The sequence below is a fragment of the Sceloporus occidentalis genome, unplaced genomic scaffold (genome assembly GCF_023333645.1).
Source record: "Sceloporus occidentalis isolate IW3139 unplaced genomic scaffold, rSceOcc1.0.p SCAF_18, whole genome shotgun sequence".
In the NCBI taxonomy this organism is placed as follows: Eukaryota; Metazoa; Chordata; class Lepidosauria; order Squamata; family Phrynosomatidae; genus Sceloporus; species Sceloporus occidentalis.
This window is the reverse complement of record NW_028316998.1, coordinates 8238330-8256594: the sequence shown is the minus strand read 5'-3', so window position 1 is coordinate 8256594 and position 18265 is coordinate 8238330. Positions and strand designations below refer to the sequence as shown.

The window sequence follows — 18265 nt, the reverse complement described above, 5'->3', positions numbered from 1 at the left end:
AAATGTAAGCAGCATAACTTCAACACTTGTATCATTGCATTTGTCCTTCAACCTGTTTCAGCTTTCAGTATCAATGCTAGTATATGTATGTCAGATTGCCTTGTCAATGAAAGGTGCACTCTTTGTTTTGTTGTCAATCACAGTAGTGGTACCAGCTGACATACATAAATCGGTGCTGCAGCCAAAGACAATGTGAACTTTCATGTTGACACAGTAATAGAAATTGTATATGTTTTGTGGTTATGATGGTCAATGTGACTAGAATAGTTTTTATATGTTTAAAATGTTAGCTCATTATATATTTCTCTTTAAGAAAACAGAACAAATGCTCTAGGGCCCCTTGTGAAGGGCCAGTAACTCATCTGTCCCACAAAGCAGGGATCTGATCAGGTCATGCTGTGGTCCCTTTTAATGCAGCACTAGCATTTATACTCCCTATGAAGTGACTTCATTTCTGGGAGGAAGACAGTGGTGGAAGTACTTTGGAAAGGGGGCAAATGTTTTTTTTTTTAGGAAACTGCTGCATGGCCCCAAGTATATTAATCTAACCTAATATACTGTATAACCATGGGAGATTACAGAGTGTTGTAATATAGACACTGTAAAAGTATTCCCGGGTATGGTGCTTACAGCCAAAATGTCTGCACTAAAATAAATGTATGTGGTATACATTTCCAAGACTCTATATTACCCATGTAAATAGTGTCTTCAGATACCTGTGATATTACTTACTGAATCCCAATATTTAGATGCATGTTATCCCGGACTTGACTCCTCTTGGATGTAAACTTTAGTAACGCTCCCCAAAACATCCTCTTTTCAACTTCCTCTACCTCCCCACATCACCTTAACTGATCAACTAACACGTTGTTTTGTCCAATAGGTTTCCCCAGATTCACTTGCTTGATGCAGCGCTTTCCGTCATGGCCGTCACATCACCCCAAGTCTGTTATTGTCTCTATCTATTAATGGGTAATTGGATGCACACCCCTTATTATTTACAATACTAAGAAGTGAGTGCATTTTATGTCTGTTTTACCTCTGATTCCAAGAGTGTTAATAAAGGATTTCCACCTCTGAAAAAAACCTTGCGGAACAGGATCTTTAAAACAGTATTCTACAGGTTTACAGCCATTTTTTGCATATGTGTCACAATCACCTCCAATGCTATTTGAAATAGTACGTTCACTTTCATATTAAAAAAGGTTCAATAATTTACCTTGCAGAAATCAAACACTACTTATGACCTTTTATCAACAATAATCATTGAGCACAAATGGTCCCAGTTATATTATTGCTTTAGAAAATGATTTCCTTTTTAAATATGCTTTAGATAAATGTTCTGTTATTCTGAACATTTCTTTTGCCCATTACAAAGATAAGATGGCACATGAATATCTCACATAACTCATCATATCTAGTTTTCCATCAGGGAAAGTGCAATACAGGAATTGAAGAATTAGGTAAAATAATTCAGACTGGAAAAAACCCATAGTTTGAGACAAAGTTAATAATACACTTTTTAAATGGCGACAAAGCCATATTGTTTATGCACCCTGTTTAACTTTAATTTAGCAAGTATTATAGTTAGGGCTGAGAAAAAATTCTACCTTTTTTATTTTTAGGTTTCAGTAATGTTAAACGTGATGTAAAAGCAAAGGTTGCCAAGAAAGTCCTTGTCCTTCACAGATTAGTCTACTTTACTCTGCATCGTTGTGACACTAAAAGTGATATGATAATAAAATATTGAAATAAGTGTAAAACAACTGCATAAACCAATGAAACATTGTGGGTATGATTCAGTCAGATGCTACAAAGCAATATATTGAAGAAAACCATAAATATGTATTTATCTATGTTGATACATATATACCGTATTTGCTCGATTATAAGACGAGGTTTTTTTCAGAGCAAAATCAAGCGATGAAACAAGCCACGTGTAAGGACTTAAGAAGCAGAGCAAGTCTTGCGTCACACAACCAACCAAGTAAAGTAGAGTATGTTGAATTTAAAGGGACAGAATTTGGGTCAGGAGTAGACCACATTCAGGGAATTACTGCTTGCATAGGATGTAAGATTAGTAGCAGAATTATTAAAATAGCCATTATCACGAAGGGTACAAAAAATAAAATCAGCCATTGTCACGAAGGAGTTTCCATCATTCTACAGTGACAATGATTATTCAAAGCGGACAACAATTAAGACAGTTGCCAATCTTTCCAGGAGTGGACATCACAGCAAATTCACACCTTGCAAAAGAAATTGCAAAAAACCCAAGCATTACGTCACAGAATCTACAGGCCTCCGCATGTTAAATATTAAAGTTAATGACAGTAAAATTAGAAAAGTACTAAACAAGGTCTGTTTGGAAGAGTTGCTAGGAGAAAGCCTCTTCTGTCTAAAAAGAACACGGCAGCAAAATTGCATCTAAGCAAACCACAAGACTTCTGGAACAATGTCCTTTGGATAGACGAGGCCAGTGGAAATGTTTGGCCATAATGCACAGCGTCAAACCAAACACAGCATATCAACACAAACACCTCAAGCACAGTGGTGAAAGGGTGATGATTTGGGCTTGGGAACCTTGTAGTCATTAAGTCGACCATGAACTCCTCTGTATACCAACGTATTCTTGAGTAAAATGTGAGGCCATCTGTACGACAGCTAAAGCTTGGCCAAAATTGGGTCATGCAACAGGACAATGATCACAAAAGAAAGGAATCAAGGTGTTGCAATGGCCCAGTCAAAGTCCAGACCTGATTAAAATGCTGTGGCAGGACCTTAAGGGAGCTGTGCATAAACAAATGCCTGCAAAACATAATCAACTGAAGCATTGTTGTAAAGAAGAGTGGGCCAAAATTCCCCCATGTACAGAAAGCGATTACTTTCAAGTTATTGAAGTAGGTGGTTCTACAAGCTACTGATTCATAAAGTGTAATTAGTTTTACACATATAGGGTCTCCATTTTGGCATTATTTTTGTTGAATAAATCATGACACTGTGTAATAGGTCATGTGTTGTTGTTTATCTGAGGTTTTTTTTAAATAGATTCTATAAAAGAGCTTGTTTTAAGGTGTGTTGCTATATAGTGTTTATTTATAAATGTATGTATTAACCTCATTGCAAGCTTATAGGCCAAAAGACAGAATGTTTAGAACTTAGATTAATTTCATTTCAAAGGAAAATAGGTTCAATGATTTAGGTTATAATCCCTTGTGAAAATTTACCTAAATAAACGCACACTATGTTACTATGTAATGAGCATTGCCCTAGGAAGTATAAGCCATAGGAACAGTAATTAACAGTGAAACAGCCATGAGCTCACAATACTTTTATCTGTTAATGGTATTGATTACTGTGAATATTGCAGTTGAATCAATGAACACTAATGAGTATATAATTCAGGGTGCTGATTATTCATACAGGATACAGGATAAACGTCCAGCAAATGTATATTTCTACAAGGGTTTATACATTGTTATTACTTGCTTGAATATGAAAGGTATGAGTATTATAGTAAAAAGTATAGTTAAAAGTCAAAATCATTTTGCAAAATAACAACACAATTACTTTAGGAAACTCAAAGGCATTTTCCATGAAATCTAATACAGGTAACAATATGATGGCAACTAGAAAACATATTCTATCATTAGAAGTCAATAAGAAACAATATACTGCATGATTTATCAATGTGCAGGATCTTTTTAATTAGTTCATCTTATTATAAATTTGTAACATGTGTGCAACCAACTTGTAATTAAAACATGCATGTTTATATGTGACAACAAAATTTAAAAGTAAGCTAAAAAAAACTATTACATTTAACAGTGAGTATACTTTGATTTAAAAACACTGGAAAAATATTGAGTTTATACCACAAGCAACTTGAAAAACTCTACAGCATCAATGAACTTACACCTACAATAGCTTGCATTACATTTTATTTCTAAAGCTCCAACAGATTCTGTAGCCCTACTAGAATTAGGAAAGTAAACATTAACAACATTGCCACACATGAAGACATACTGGCCCAGATGGAAAAAAGGTCCATGCTATTGTGGGTTTACAATCTATTAAGTTGTTGAGAGTGAGTAAGACAGAAGATGAAGAACTACTAGGCCAAGTATAATTCAATTATAGTGAGGGTCATGTGGAGAAGTCCGTGGTGATCTTGAAGGTGGGAGAATAATACATTATTTAGAATGCAAGTTGTGGGTGTTAGGAGGATAGATTGTCATGAGCCATGGGGTTTTGAACCAACAACACTGCCTCTGGTAGTTAATACACCTAACCATTATGCCACCAGGTGGCTCTTGGGTTGCTGATTTCTCTACCTACCCATGGACATAAGATACCTGCCTGCATCTGCCTCACCTGTTTCTTGTTATGGCAATCAACGGGTTATAAATACCTGGGCATGGTCCTAGCTCAGGGCTAAAACGTTGTGTTTCCAGCCCTGTTTACACCCTGTGGAGTAACTATTTTGCTTATCTAGATTTTGACCCTTGGCATGGACTTAGATATTGAACCTGGTTCCCCCTTTGTACTGCAATTGAGTTGGATCATCTGGACTTTGATATATTGGCATGGACTTTGACTCCTCTTCTGAATTACCCCTTGGTTAGATGCTGCAAACTCCCTTGCCTTCTGCTCATGCTATAGACCTACTGGCCAGTCTGCTCATGCTACAGAACCCCTGGCCATTGTGACTGTACTACAAAACATCTAGCCAGTCTGCTTGTGCTACAGACCCCCTGGCCAGTATGCCTGTGCTACGGACCACCTTACCATCTGCTTGTACCTGCCTGCTCTACAGAATATGTTGCTGTGAGCCTGTTATTGGACTCTCTGTGTTTTCTGGTTGTGTCCAGTTGTGTCTACAAAGCGAGTAGTAACTAGACTTGCGCATTCGTCTTCGGGCGAACATGAAAACGAGCACGAAGAGGCCGTTTTTTTGTTCGTTCCGAAGACACGCCGAAGAGAATACAGTGCCGGCAAAACGTAGGAGAAGTCGAAGATTCACAACCACGAAGAATCGACAGGAGTGAGCTGATCTCGTCTGTCCAATCAGCTCACTCTTGTGACGTCACGCTAAGGGTCTCGTCCAATGCCTGTGCTGCTGTTTTTTTAATTCTGAAGGCGCCTTTATAAGACCAGAGCTTGCCTGAGAGATCCATTCATTTTTCGCTGTGACTGCTTTGGCAACACTGCTGTGCTGCATCCGAGCGTTACAGAGAGATTGTTCTGTTCTGTGTGAGACTGGTAAGCCTTAGCCTGCCATTTCTCACAGTGTACTTCATCCTCACTTCAGTGCTACTTAATATAATTAATAATAATAATTTGATTAATTTAATTTTTTTTTTATTTAATTTGTCATCAACTGTAGTGTAAGTGCTGTTGAGTTGACAGTGCACCCAGTGTCTCAGTGGCACTGGGGTGCCCTTGCCCTGGGATGGCACTAGTGCCTACTGCCTGTCCTGCTTAAATAAATTAAATAGAATTTATAAATAATAATTTAATAGAGTCTATAATTTAATAGTTCATTATAATATTATATATATATATATTTGTCAGTCATATATATATATATACTATAGTATACTAGTGTAGAGTGTACTGTAGACATTCATCTACTAGTGTCTAAGTTAAAAATAGTAATATTAATTAATATAATTAATAATTGAATTCATTATAAAATTATATATATATTTGTCAGTTATAGTTAGTAATAGTATACTAGTGTAGAGTGTACTGTAGACATTCAAGACATCTACTAGTGTCTAATCTAAAATCAGTAATATCAATAATTCTATAATTCTTTCTTATCTTAATAGTTAATTAAATTAGCTATAAATAAAAGTAATAATATTAATTAATTACTACTAGCGTATAGTTCAGCTAATCTTATTAGTACTGGTGCTGCAGCTCTATAGTTTGTGCTTTGTTTTAGCAACAGCAAGAGACCAAGTCAATTTTTCTTAATTAATAATCTTTCATTTTATTTCATTTGTTTTGCTCACCTCAGTCCATCAGTGAAGTGAACTTGTTGGGCTAGTGAGTGCAGCCGCATAAGTGCTGTGTTTTTTTTTGATCAGCAAGCAGTGACGTTAACTGTTCTGCAAAGATTTTCTCATTTATTTTACATTTTATTTCAATTTTATTAAAAGTACCCTTAGTGTTTTGCTCACCTCAGTCCATCAGTGAAGTGAACTTGTTGGGCTAGTGAGTGCAGCCGCATAAGTGCTGTGTGTTTTTGTTCAGCAAGCAGTGAAGCTAACTGTTTTGCTGTGACATTTTATTTTATTTCTTATTCTTTTCAAGAAAAATTGACTGTGACAAGCTGTACTAAGCAAAGCTTCAAGCTACTAGCTGTAGTACTAAAATAATTCTAATCTTCTTTAATCTTAATCTATAATATATTATAAATAATATATAACAATATAAATTCTAATTCATAATCTATAATATAAGTAATTCTAATTCTAAATTCTAATTCATAATCTATATTCTTCTATCTATAATACATAATATATAAGTAAATTATTTCTAATCTATTAATATTATATAACTTAATATTAATTAATAAATCATACTGAATCTGATTTAACCTCACTTTAGCTTAGTGGGTTTGAGAACGTCTGCCTAGAGGTAGACTTATAGTAAGGAAATATAGCTTTAGGCTAGCATAGTAGTAGGCTAAGCTCTTAGGCCCGTGTAAATTCAAATTAAAAATAAAATACTGCTAGTTATTAAATAGTTAATCTTGAGTTAATAATTTAAATAACTTTAGCACTTTGCCAGATTGCACACAACAGCACAGTGCAGTAGTGCATAGTTTTACTTTTTAAGCAGTAGCACTGAAGAGAACTTCCTCTAATTTTTTTGTCTTTAATTCATTTTTCCTTTTTTTTTTTGCAGCCTTTGCGTCAGTCTAGTCGGCCAAGTAGGCCAAGCTCTCGCTTATCATTTGGGGAAGCATTGCTTGAAGGATCATCAAGTAAAGGAAAGGCACCAAAAGCAGGCAGTAGTAGTGCGGCTAGGCCCACAAGCTCTATGGTTTTTTACGGAAAGCCTAAAGCACCAGAAGCACGTTCAAAGTTAAAGGGTAGCACAAGTAGTACCAGCCCAGTGACTAAAAAGAAGTGCCTTTTGCCCCAAGCAGCATCTTCCCCATCCACAAGCAGCATGCAAGGTACCAAGCAGAGCCAAATTAGCAGCAAGACTCAGAGGGGTCCCAAACAAAAGCGATCTCATTCCTTTGTAGGGAAAACCACCACCACCACCACCACCACCCCCACCGCCTCTACCACCACTAGTGCTGCGCCTACTGTTCCCACTGGTACCGCCACGCCATGTCCTCCTAGTACCTCTAGCAAGCCACCAAGTCCTTACAAAATTTTTGTAAAGACAGTTAGAGAGAGGGCTACACATAGTGGGACTCCACCTAGCGAGGTAGCAGAGGAGCCTGAGACTGAGAGGCCAAGTGCAGAGTCTATTCTTCCTGCTCGCACTACTACTAGTCACGAGTCTCACGACGATATCAGTCTTAGCTCCAGCCTAGCAGGAATTCCATTCGATCTGGCTAATGAAGAGCTAGACTATGAGCCAGAGGAAGTAGAGGAGATGAGTGGTCAGGAATCAGATTCCTCAGGGAGCAGTGTCCAAGAGACTAGTGCACAATTTTCCCCTGAGCCTCCACCTTCTCCGCTACGATCATCACCATCATCACCACCAGCAGCAGCAGCAGCAGCAGCAGCAGCAGCAAAACCTAGCAAATCTAAAGCATTTAGCAGTCCCACTATGGCCAGTACTGTTACCACCAGTCCCACCACCACTAGTTCTGCCTCTGTTCATCCACCCCGAGCAGTAGGAGCAGCACCCAAGGCACACTCCAAGGCTATGCGCGCCCCAATTTGGGAGCACTTTGAAAATGTTGAAGAAGGGCGCTATGGAAAGTGCAAACATTGTGGGAAGCTAATAAGCAGAGGGAAAGTGTCTGGCCATTTTACCAGTGCTAGCATGAAGCATCACCTCAGCACTCAACACAACGCTGTGCTATTGGGGAAAGATGCAGAAGTAAAACTTAGTGCAGGCAGCATAGCTGGTGGCCGTGGAAAAACCCCAACAGCTTCTTCTTCTGAGCCAACAGCAGCAGCAGCAGCAGCAGCTAGTGCTGGCAGCCAGAGACCAAGGCAGGTTGGAGCACTGCATGTCCAGCCCACCCTGGAACAATTTGTGGCATTCCAATCCAAAAGGTCAATGCCCAAACAGCAGGCCAATAAAGTAACGCGACTGATTGGTCAGTTCATTGCTGTTGGAGGGGCATCCTTCTCTATGATCGAAGGGGAGCCTTTCAAACAATTGATGGCGGCTGTGGCTCCACAATATACAGTTCCGTCACGTTCCACTTTCAGCAGGAACATTGTCCCCTCATTGTATCTGTCCTGTGTTGCAGCAGTGAAAGAGGAGCTTTCCAAGGCTGCTGGTCAGTGTGTTCATTTCACTACAGATTTGTGGAGTGCACCTAGCGGCCAGCATGCCTTTCTTTCTTTGACAGCACACTGGTGGCAGCCCGGTGTGTCTAAGGAAGCTGCTGCAGCAGGCTACCGATCTTTCCTTGATGGATGAAAAGCACACTTCCCAAAATATTCTGCATGCAATGAGGAAAATGTTTAGCCTTTGGCTGGGAGCAGAGGCGGGCACCAATGTTGAAGTTGGTTTTGTGGTAACTGACGGAGGTGCCAATATGGTGAAAGCGCTGCGAGATGGTCATATTGTTGGTGTGCGCTGTGCAGCCCACATCATCCATCTTGTAGTGAAGGCAGCAATGTCAGAAGGAACTAATGTGGCAGCAGTAGTTCTGTCCCGCTGCAGAAAGATCGCTGGGCACTTTTACCATAGTGTTAAGGCTAGCCAACTTTTGAGGGAAGAGCAAGAGAGGTCAGGTCTTCCCGTACACTGCCTACGCCAGGATGTCAGTACACGGTGGAACTCCACGTTAGACATGCTGGAGAGGATTTTGGAGCAGCAGAGGGCAATCCATAATCTTACCTCAGAGCACAATATTGGGATTACCTCTCCATTGAATAGGGAGGATTGGACAGTGATCGCCCAGCTAGTGGCAGTCCTTAAACCATTCAGGGATGCCACAGAAAATTTAAGCTCAAACACTGCCAGTCTGGCCCAGGTAATCCCAGTGTTCTCCCATCTAGGCAGCAAGATGGATGTGTTCCTTGGAAACCATGAGGCTGTTCAAGGTGGCACTCTACATCCTGATGTAGCAGCCATAGCCAGGAAGCTGAAGGATCTGCTAAAAGTACACCTTCGCAAACGAATGGAAGAGAGTCCCGAAATGATGCTAGCGTGCCTTTGCGATCCAAGAATTAAGGGAAAGCTAGCTTTGAAATTTAATGTTCTCAGTAGCTACCGGGAGCAATTGGTCAACAAGGTGCGTGACTGGCAGCGTAAAATGGGAATGCTGTCCGAGGAGGGAGAGGTGCAGGAGGAGGAAGAGATGATGTGGTCTGCTACTCCTAGCAGCAGCATCAGCAGCAGTGCCACAAGCAGCACAACACAGCTGAGTGGAGCAGCTGTGTTTTGGGAAGAGGCACTTGGGAGTATAGTTGGACCATCTGACAGAGCTAGCAGCAGAAAGGAGAGTAGTGCTGATGAAATGGTCAAACTTTACCTCTGTGAAGTTCCTTCTGCGCCTAATGTTGATCCTCTTAGCTACTGGCATGAAAAGAAGAGTGTGTGGCCTGCACTCTCATGGGTTGCGCAGCAGCTACTATCATGTCCGCCAACCACTGTTCAAAGTGAGCGCGTGTTTTCTATGACTGGAAACATACTGAGTCCACAGCGCTCACGCATGGCACCTCATCTGATGCAGCAGATTGCCTTTCTTAACTTCAATCTGCCCAAGTTGGGTTACCCAGCTCTTAGCTTGGAAAGTTAATTTTTTTTCTCTGTAATGTTTAAGGTAGTTTCTCCCCCTGGTTGCACGTGTTTGTGGTGTGGCAACGTCTGCTACCTCCGCCGGTGTAGCCAATTTACGCTAGGGCCTAGTGTCTGAGTTCTGGAAGTCCGCTCCCAAACGCCAAGGACTGACAGTCTTCGGATGCTTTGCCCTGGGGTGAAACAGGTGAGCGGGTCGTCAATTGCCCACTCATTCACCTTTTTCCGTTTCCAACGCTGCTGCTGGTGGTGGTGCCAGTATCTTTTGCCAGTTCGCTTCCTGGCTGAAATCATGCCTCAAATGTCCCTAATGGAGAGGGTAGTTTCTCCCCCTGGTTGCACTTGCTGCGGTGTGGCAATGCCTGCTACCTCCGCCGGTGTAGCCAATTTACGCTAGGGCCTAGTGTCTGAGTTCTGGAAGTCCGCTCCCAAACGCCAAGGACTGACAGTCTTCGGATGCTTTGCCCTGGGGTGAAACAGGTGAGCGGGTCGTCAATTGCCCACTCATTCACCTTTTCTAATGCTGCTACTGCTGCTGGTGGTGGTGGTGCCAGTGTCTCTTCTCTGCCAGTTCGCTTCCTGGCTAGTGTCATGCCTTAAATGTCCCTAATGGAGAGGGTAGTTTCTCCCCCCTGGCTGCGTCTGTTTGCGGTGTCGCAACGCCTGCTACCTCCGCCGGTGTAGCCAGCTTACGCTAGGGCCTTGTGTCTGAGTTCTGGAAGTCCGCTCCCAAACGCCAAGGACTGACAGTCTTCGGATGCTTTGCCCTGGGGTGAAGGGTTGCCAATTGCCCACTCATTCGCCTTTTCCAATGCTGCTGCTGCTGGTGGTGGTGGTGCCAGCGTCTCTTCAATGCCAGTTCGCTTCCTGGCTAGTGTCATGCCTCAAATGTCCCTAATGGTAAGGGCAGTTTCTCCCCCCTGGTTGCACTTGCTGCGGTGTGGCAACGCCTGCTACCTCCGCCAGTGTAGCCAGCTTACGCTAGGGCCTTGTGTCTGAGTTCTGGAAGTCCGCTCCCAAACGCCAACGACTGACAGTGTTTGGATGCTTTGCCCTGGGGTGAAACAGGTGAGTGGGTCGCCAATTGCCCACTCATTCGCCTTTCCCAATTCTGCTGCTGCTGCTGCTGGTGGTGCCAGCGTCTCTTCAATGCCAGTTCGCTTCCTGGCTAGTGTCATGCCTCAAATGTCCCTAATGGTAAGGGCAGTTTCTCCCCCCTGGTTGCACTTGCTGCGGTGTGGCAACGCCTGCTACCTCCGCCAGTGTAGCCAGCTTACGCTAGGGCCTTGTGTCTGAGTTCTGGAAGTCCGCTCCCAAACGCCAACGACTGACAGTGTTTGGATGCTTTGCCCTGGGGTGAAACAGGTGAGTGGGTCGCCAATTGCCCACTCATTCGCCTTTCCCAATTCTGCTGCTGCTGCTGGTGGTGCCAGCGTCTCTTCAATGCCAGTTCGCTTCCTGGCTAGTTTCATGCCTCAAATGTCCCTAATGGTAAGGGCAGTTTCTCCCCCCTGGTTGCACTTGCTGCGGTGTGGCAACGCCTGCTACCTCCGCCAGTGTAGCCAGCTTACGCTAGGGCCTTGTGTCTGAGTTCTGGAAGTCCGCTCCCAAACGCCAAGGACTGACAGTGTTTGGATGCTTTGCCCTGGGGTGAAACAGGTGAGTGGGTCGCCAATTGCCCACTCATTCGCCTTTACCAATTCTGCTGCTGCTGCTGGTGGTGCCAGCGTCTCTTCAATGCCAGTTCGCTTCCTGGCTGGTGTCATGCCTCAAATGTGCCTAATGGTAAGGGCAGTTTCTCCCCCCTGGTTGCACTTGCTGCGGTGTGGCAACGCCTGCTACCTCCGCCAGTGTAGCCAGCTTACGCTAGGGCCTTGTGTCTGAGCTCTGGAAGTCTGCTGCCAAACGTCTAAGACTGACAGTGTTTGGGTGCTTTGCCCTGGGGTGAAACAGGTGAGTGGGTCGCCAATTGCCCACTCATTCGCCTTTCCCATTTTTCAATGCTGCTGCTGGTGGTGGTTGTGGTGGTGGTTGTGGTGGTGCCAGCATCTCTTCTGTGCCAGTTTGCTTCCTGGCTAGAGTCATGCCCAAAATGTCCCTAACGGTAAGGGCAGTTTCTCCCCCCTGGCTGCCTCTGTCTGCGGTGTGGCAACGCCTGCTACCTCCGCCGGAGTGGCCAGCTTACGCTAGGGCCTAGTGTCTGAGCTCTGGAAGTCTGCTGCCAAACGTCTAAGACTGACAGTGTTTGGGTGCTTTGCCCTGGGGTGAAACAGGTGAGTGGGTCGCCAATTGCCCACTCATTCGCCTTTCCCATTTTTCACTGCTGCTGCTGGTGGTGGTGGTGCCAGCATCTCTTCCGTGCCAGTTTGCTTCCTGGCTAGAGTCATGCCCAAAATGTCCCTAACGGTAAGGGCAGTTTCTCCCCCCTGGCTGCCTCTGTCTGCGGTGTGGCAACGCCTGCTACCTCCGCCGGAGTGGCTAGCTTACGCTAGGGCCTAGTGTCTGAGCTCTGGAAGTCTGCTGCCAAACGTCTAAGACTGACAGTGTTTGGGTGCTTTGCCCTGGGGTGAAACAGGTGAGTGGGTCGCCAATTGCCCACTCATTCGCCTTTCCCATTTTTCAATGCTGCTGCGGGTGGTGGTGGTGGTTGTGGTGGTGCCAGCATCTCTTCTGTGCCAGTTCGCTTCCTGGCTAGAGTCATGCCCAAAATGTCCCTAATGGTAAGGGCAGTTTCTCCCCCCTGGCTGCGTCTGTTTGCGGTGTGGCAACGCCTGCTACCTCCGCCGGAGTGGCCAGCTTACGCTAGGGCCTTGTGTCTGAGCCCTGGAAGTCCGCTGCCAAACGTCTAGGACTGACAATGTTTGGATGCTTTGCTCTGGGGTGAAACAGGTGAGTGGGTCGCCAATTGCCCACTCATTCGCCTTTTCCATTTCCTTTTCCATTTCCATTTCATTATTTTCCTTCTGATACACAACCAACCAACCAAACATAACACACACAATAACACAAATAACACAGTGACATAATACATAACACATATAACACACAGTGACAACACACATAACACACATAACACATACACGTACAATGCACAAATCACAAGGACCTTTCCTCTTGTTATTTGTCCTGGCCTTCACTTCTACACTCACTAGCATTAACGCTATAACTCACACTTCATACTATAACGTTTTTCCATCCACATACCTGCCAACAGACCCAACTTTTTCAGGGACAGTCCTGCTTTTTTCCAGTCCTGTCCCATCTAATTTAGCTATCTAGGTATGCAAATACACGTTGGTAGTTATAGCTCGGTAGGTAGCACTAGTATAAACATTAAATATAATAAAGTACTAAATAATAAATCTAACTTTAAAATACATTTAAATAAACCCCTTAATTTTTTAAAACCCATTAAAATTAAAATTAAATTATTATTTAGACATAATACATCTTTAACCAAACCAGTGCACTGCTACTAATCTTAAACATAACCGTACATTAACCCTAAGCTATTTTTTAGTTCTTGTCCAACATTTTTCCATCCGCATACCTGCCAACACACCTAAGATTTTGGTGGACAGTCCTGCTTTTTTCCAGTCCTGTCCAGTAAAAGTTGGGTTGTTGCAAAGTATGCCATTGTGAATAGGTAGCAAATGTTAGGCATGTATTACAAGTGGTCCAAAATCAATTTAAAAATGTAAAATAATCCCTATTCTTTTATTAAACATCTATGGATGTGTGACTGTGTATGATAAACGGAGGCCAAGTTCCTTGGAGCATTTGTCTCTAGGTCATTTTGTGTACAGTACACCTCAGTACGTGTGTGCAACTCTATTGGTCGTTTCGGCAGGGGGCTGGCCTGCCATCAACGAATGAAGTGCGTTCTGCAATTCACTTGTTGATGCCAGACCAGCCCCCTGCCGAAACGACCAATAGAGTTGCACACACGTTCCTTCACGGCAGCTGCTGCTGCTCCGATGTGTTGTTAACCCCGTATTAACCCCTGCTAGGCAACCGGGAAGGAAACGAAGATTAAACGAGCATGAAGAATGTCCGCGAATATTCGCCCGAAGAGAAGACAGGAACGGGCGAATATTCGCGGAATACGAAGGTTTTTTTCCCCCCGAAGACGAGCACGAAGACGAACACGAAGAGCCCCCTGGTGCCCAAGTCTAGTAGTAACAGGCTTGTAGGCACAAGTGTTTGATATCATATGATACTAGATATGATCTCAGTCAGGTGTATGTAAAACTGGTTTGTTGGATACATTGTGGAATTATCAACAGTGATCGAGATATCTGGAATATAGGATTTAGTAGACAGTTAAATATCCAGAAGCTCAGTTGTAGAATGTTGAGCTTCAAGTAGTGAGATGCAATTGGTAAGATACTTCAGAAGAGAGGGTGAGATGTCAGCAAAGCAGCAAAGGTATATTAGCAACCTCTCAACAGAAAGGTGGTGGTAGAATCCAAATTCAGAGATTAGTTTTTCAAGACAGGAGGTATACATAGAGTACAGGCCCCATAATCATGCCCTGAGGCACATCAATAGAGAGTGTCAGAAAATGAGATGCAAAAAGTATGGTCAGAAGACAGGTGTTTTGCAGGAGAATGTGGTGGTATGAAGGATTTTCAGTAGCAGAGGGTGATAAACAGGGTCAAAGGCTGTGGAGAGATCAAAGAGGATAAGCAAGAAAAGTGACCGTTTAGTAGTCAGGAGGTATTTAGTCATTTTGGTGAGGGTTGTGCCAGACATACATCTGAAACCCAGCACAAAACTTGAAGGGCTGAAAGTGGTCACCATTTCAAACATATTATGTACAGCTATCTCTGCCAGTAAAGGAATTTAAGTATGTATGGGATAGGATGGGGCTATCCTGACCACAACACAATACCAACAAAAAAAGTATATGTAATATTCTCTGAATATATTCTTGACATCTTATATTGGCCTTATTTTATGGGGCTTCAAAAATATGTCAATGTACGTATACATATACAAAAAAAAATTTATGGAGAGAGCAGAACACATTTTTATAATTATTTCTATAAGTTTAATTAGAATTAATTACACTGGGGCACTGTTTTAATTATGAGGATACTGTGCAATCAGTAAAAGATAGCAAACAAAATATTTCAATGTTAAAAAAATCACACAAACAGATGTAGCTACCTACACTTTTTTCACTTCAATCCACCCACACTATATAAATCTCACATGCCAGTCACTTCTCATATGTTGTAATGGGGACCAACATAAGAACCCCAAAATTATGAGTACATGTTGCTTTCTACAATAACCAATTAGCGTCAAACAATGAAATCCAGAACGTTATGTTTGAGAGATAAAACGGTAGGCATTTTTCATCTAACCAACCATCCATCCATATGTCTCCCTATCTTAGCTGTTATACATCAGTTTATCTATATATATACAGGAATATCAGCACAAAATACTCCCAAATCTGACTATAAGATGTATTGATCAAGCATACCTATAGACAAAAAAAGTATTCCATTATATCTGTTATATTGCTATCCCATTATTTTATATTAAAAAATATATTCAGATTTTTATACTTAAAGTAATTTCTAAGTGTCAGACTTTACAACTTTTTGTGAGGCTTGAAACATTGATTTTTTTTCATACATATATTTACACATTCAATTCTATTAGCACCTTTGTTTTCAGTGGCGTGGGAGTTAGCTGAAGTAGAAAAAAATGTGGTAAAAGCAAGACCAAAAACCACCAAGGCATTGTGTATTGTAGACTAAAATCCCAGCATGGTAGATAGTGATGTTCCAAAAGCATTTAAACTGGCTAGTCCTGATTAAAAGTGGCAACTTATCTTTAAGCTGGTCATGTAACATGGTACGGTAGTTTGGAAGCTGCCCTGGAGTGAGACTCCACACAAGGTGTATGTTAGAGTGTGTATGTGTCCAAATTAGTATGTGTGTGTGCGTTAGGGTGATTGTTAGAATGTATATGTGTTAGAGTAAGTGTGCATTTTAGACTGGAAATAATTTCCATTTTTACAAAAATGCACAAAATATTCATATATATATATATACTACTTAAATATATCTTTTGCAAGAAATATATTATTTACACATTTTTATACTCCATGCATTAAAGCAATTTAGAGTTTGCCTGGGTGTAAGTATTGGTTCACTTTTACTGCTGAAAAGAATTTGATTGTGCAGAAAGAAAACCCTACGGCACTGCTAAAGGGAAACTACTAACCTGCGGAATAGTATGTAATGCAGAGTGCACTTTATAGAAGACGTTTAAGATGTGAATACATTATATATAAGCTGGCACCATTTAGTAAGTAGTAGTATAAAAATAATGTACTTTAAAGGACTTTTGTTTCTTCAAATAGGATTTAAGCTTGAAGAAGTTTAGTAAGCTTTTAATGGCCCAGTTCACTGCCTGTACATGTGCATGTGAAGAAGAGATGGAGGAAATTGATCTGAATTAAAGAGCTTAATAACTACATTAGGCTATATATATATATATATATATATATATATATATATATATATATATATATATATATATATATATATCAATAAACTGATGTATCAGCATTGATATATATGGATGATATCTGTAACTCATCAAATATTTATAGGTGAACAGAAGAGAATGCATATATAATAATATGTAATATGTACATCACTATACATGAAATACAGCCTTACCTGAACCAGGTTCCATCCTTTTAAAGACTCAGCAATAATAGAGGTCACTGAAGGGCATACGCCACCAAAAACCATCAAGTGATTAGGTCCATACTTTATCGCATCATAAAATGCTTTAAGTCCTTTTGCATTGTCACACTGTAAAAACAAATAAACACATGATATAGCAAAGATACTTGTTGCCAATAAAAGCTAGTATAAAAGTCCTATATATTTTAATATTTTATGTAATATTACAATATTACTAATTTAAACATGATCGCCAGTAATATTTCATGTGCACATGTGTGGATCTCCTGTTATGGGTTCATTCGATCATTCTTGCAATGTAAAAAGGGGCCTTGAGTAATTTCTCAAGATATCCCATAGTCTATTATATGGTAAATAGGGAGGAAAATGTTCATAGGATACAGTAAAATCATATACAACAATAAAACACTGAATCAAATATACATGTATGCCTGGGTTGCTATAATAACAGGATATTCAAGTTTCTACGCTGTTACTAAGTATGTAAGTGAAGAGAATGACTTTGATCAATATATATCTCATGTGCAATACGCCGCTGGCAATAATACTTTAATCAATATTAGAGTATGATACAGGGAAACATAATAATTTTATAGCTATAAGTGTCAGCTGCTTTATTTTCTTTGAATCCCTAAGCTCACAACAATCCAATTACTGTCCAATGTATTAAAATCCTTATCACCATTATTTATACATATTAATATTATCTATGTTATAAAACTTAAGTAAAAACTGTATTAGCTTTCACCTACAACTAGCCTACATATTTTATTAGTTATTCAGTTATGTCTTAAATGTGTTACATTTCATGCTTACAGCTTATTTTAGATTGTATCATATATCAGCAGTTCCATTGCTCATATCAGTATCTATAACACAATAGCAAAAACACGTTCATGACCAATCAAGGTCAGCTTAAGGATGAACAGGGGAGAAAAACATGCTCTTCTCCAACATTAAGGTAAAAATTTAAATTGTTAAATTTGGTATTTTTTAAATATTGTTTTCAGTTATAAAATATATGACGTATATAAGTATTAGTTGGGCCAACGTAGGAAAAGACGTAAAGCTAATGTTAATTGCTATATTCCAAATTAACAAAACCTCATAGTAATGTTGTTACTTTTGAGGAATAATTTGACACCCCTGTGGTAGAAGAATATGAATAATAATGTAATTAGCAATGGATAACTTGATTCCAGAGAAAGCAAACCGATATTTATCGATAAAACTAAAGAGACTGAGGTACCTATTGAGGTGACATGTAGTATCTTTTTCTATTAATATAACCTGCAACTAACCAGCAAATCGGAACCACAATTCAAAGAGTAATACCAATTTCTTAAATAAAACAACGGTGCTGCATTAATGAGGAACTGTCTTGGTGAAGATTTTTTATAGAATTTCTGGAATTTAGTAATAAGGAAAATTCGAAAAGTCAGAAAAAGAGTCCACAATTTTCCCCTTTATAAATTGTACATAGTTTTTTTATTTATTTTTTATTTATATCAATCTATTAATTCACAACGTGTCTGTTTCTTCTTTGCCCCATGCCCCACCTTCCTTCGAACTTACAC

At 40.8% G+C, this 18265-nt stretch overlaps 1 protein-coding gene across 1 annotated transcript in view; it reads right to left on the bottom strand.

Annotated features, from left to right (window-relative positions):
- Positions 1-18265, bottom strand: part of LOC149302575 (gamma-aminobutyric acid type B receptor subunit 2-like) — a 240097-nt gene that overhangs the window by 154955 nt on the left and 66877 nt on the right. The window contains exon 2 of the mRNA XM_089482242.1: positions 16659-16796. Coding sequence (XP_089338368.1) covers positions 16659-16796 — 138 coding nt within the window. The remainder of the gene's footprint in view (positions 1-16658; positions 16797-18265) is intronic.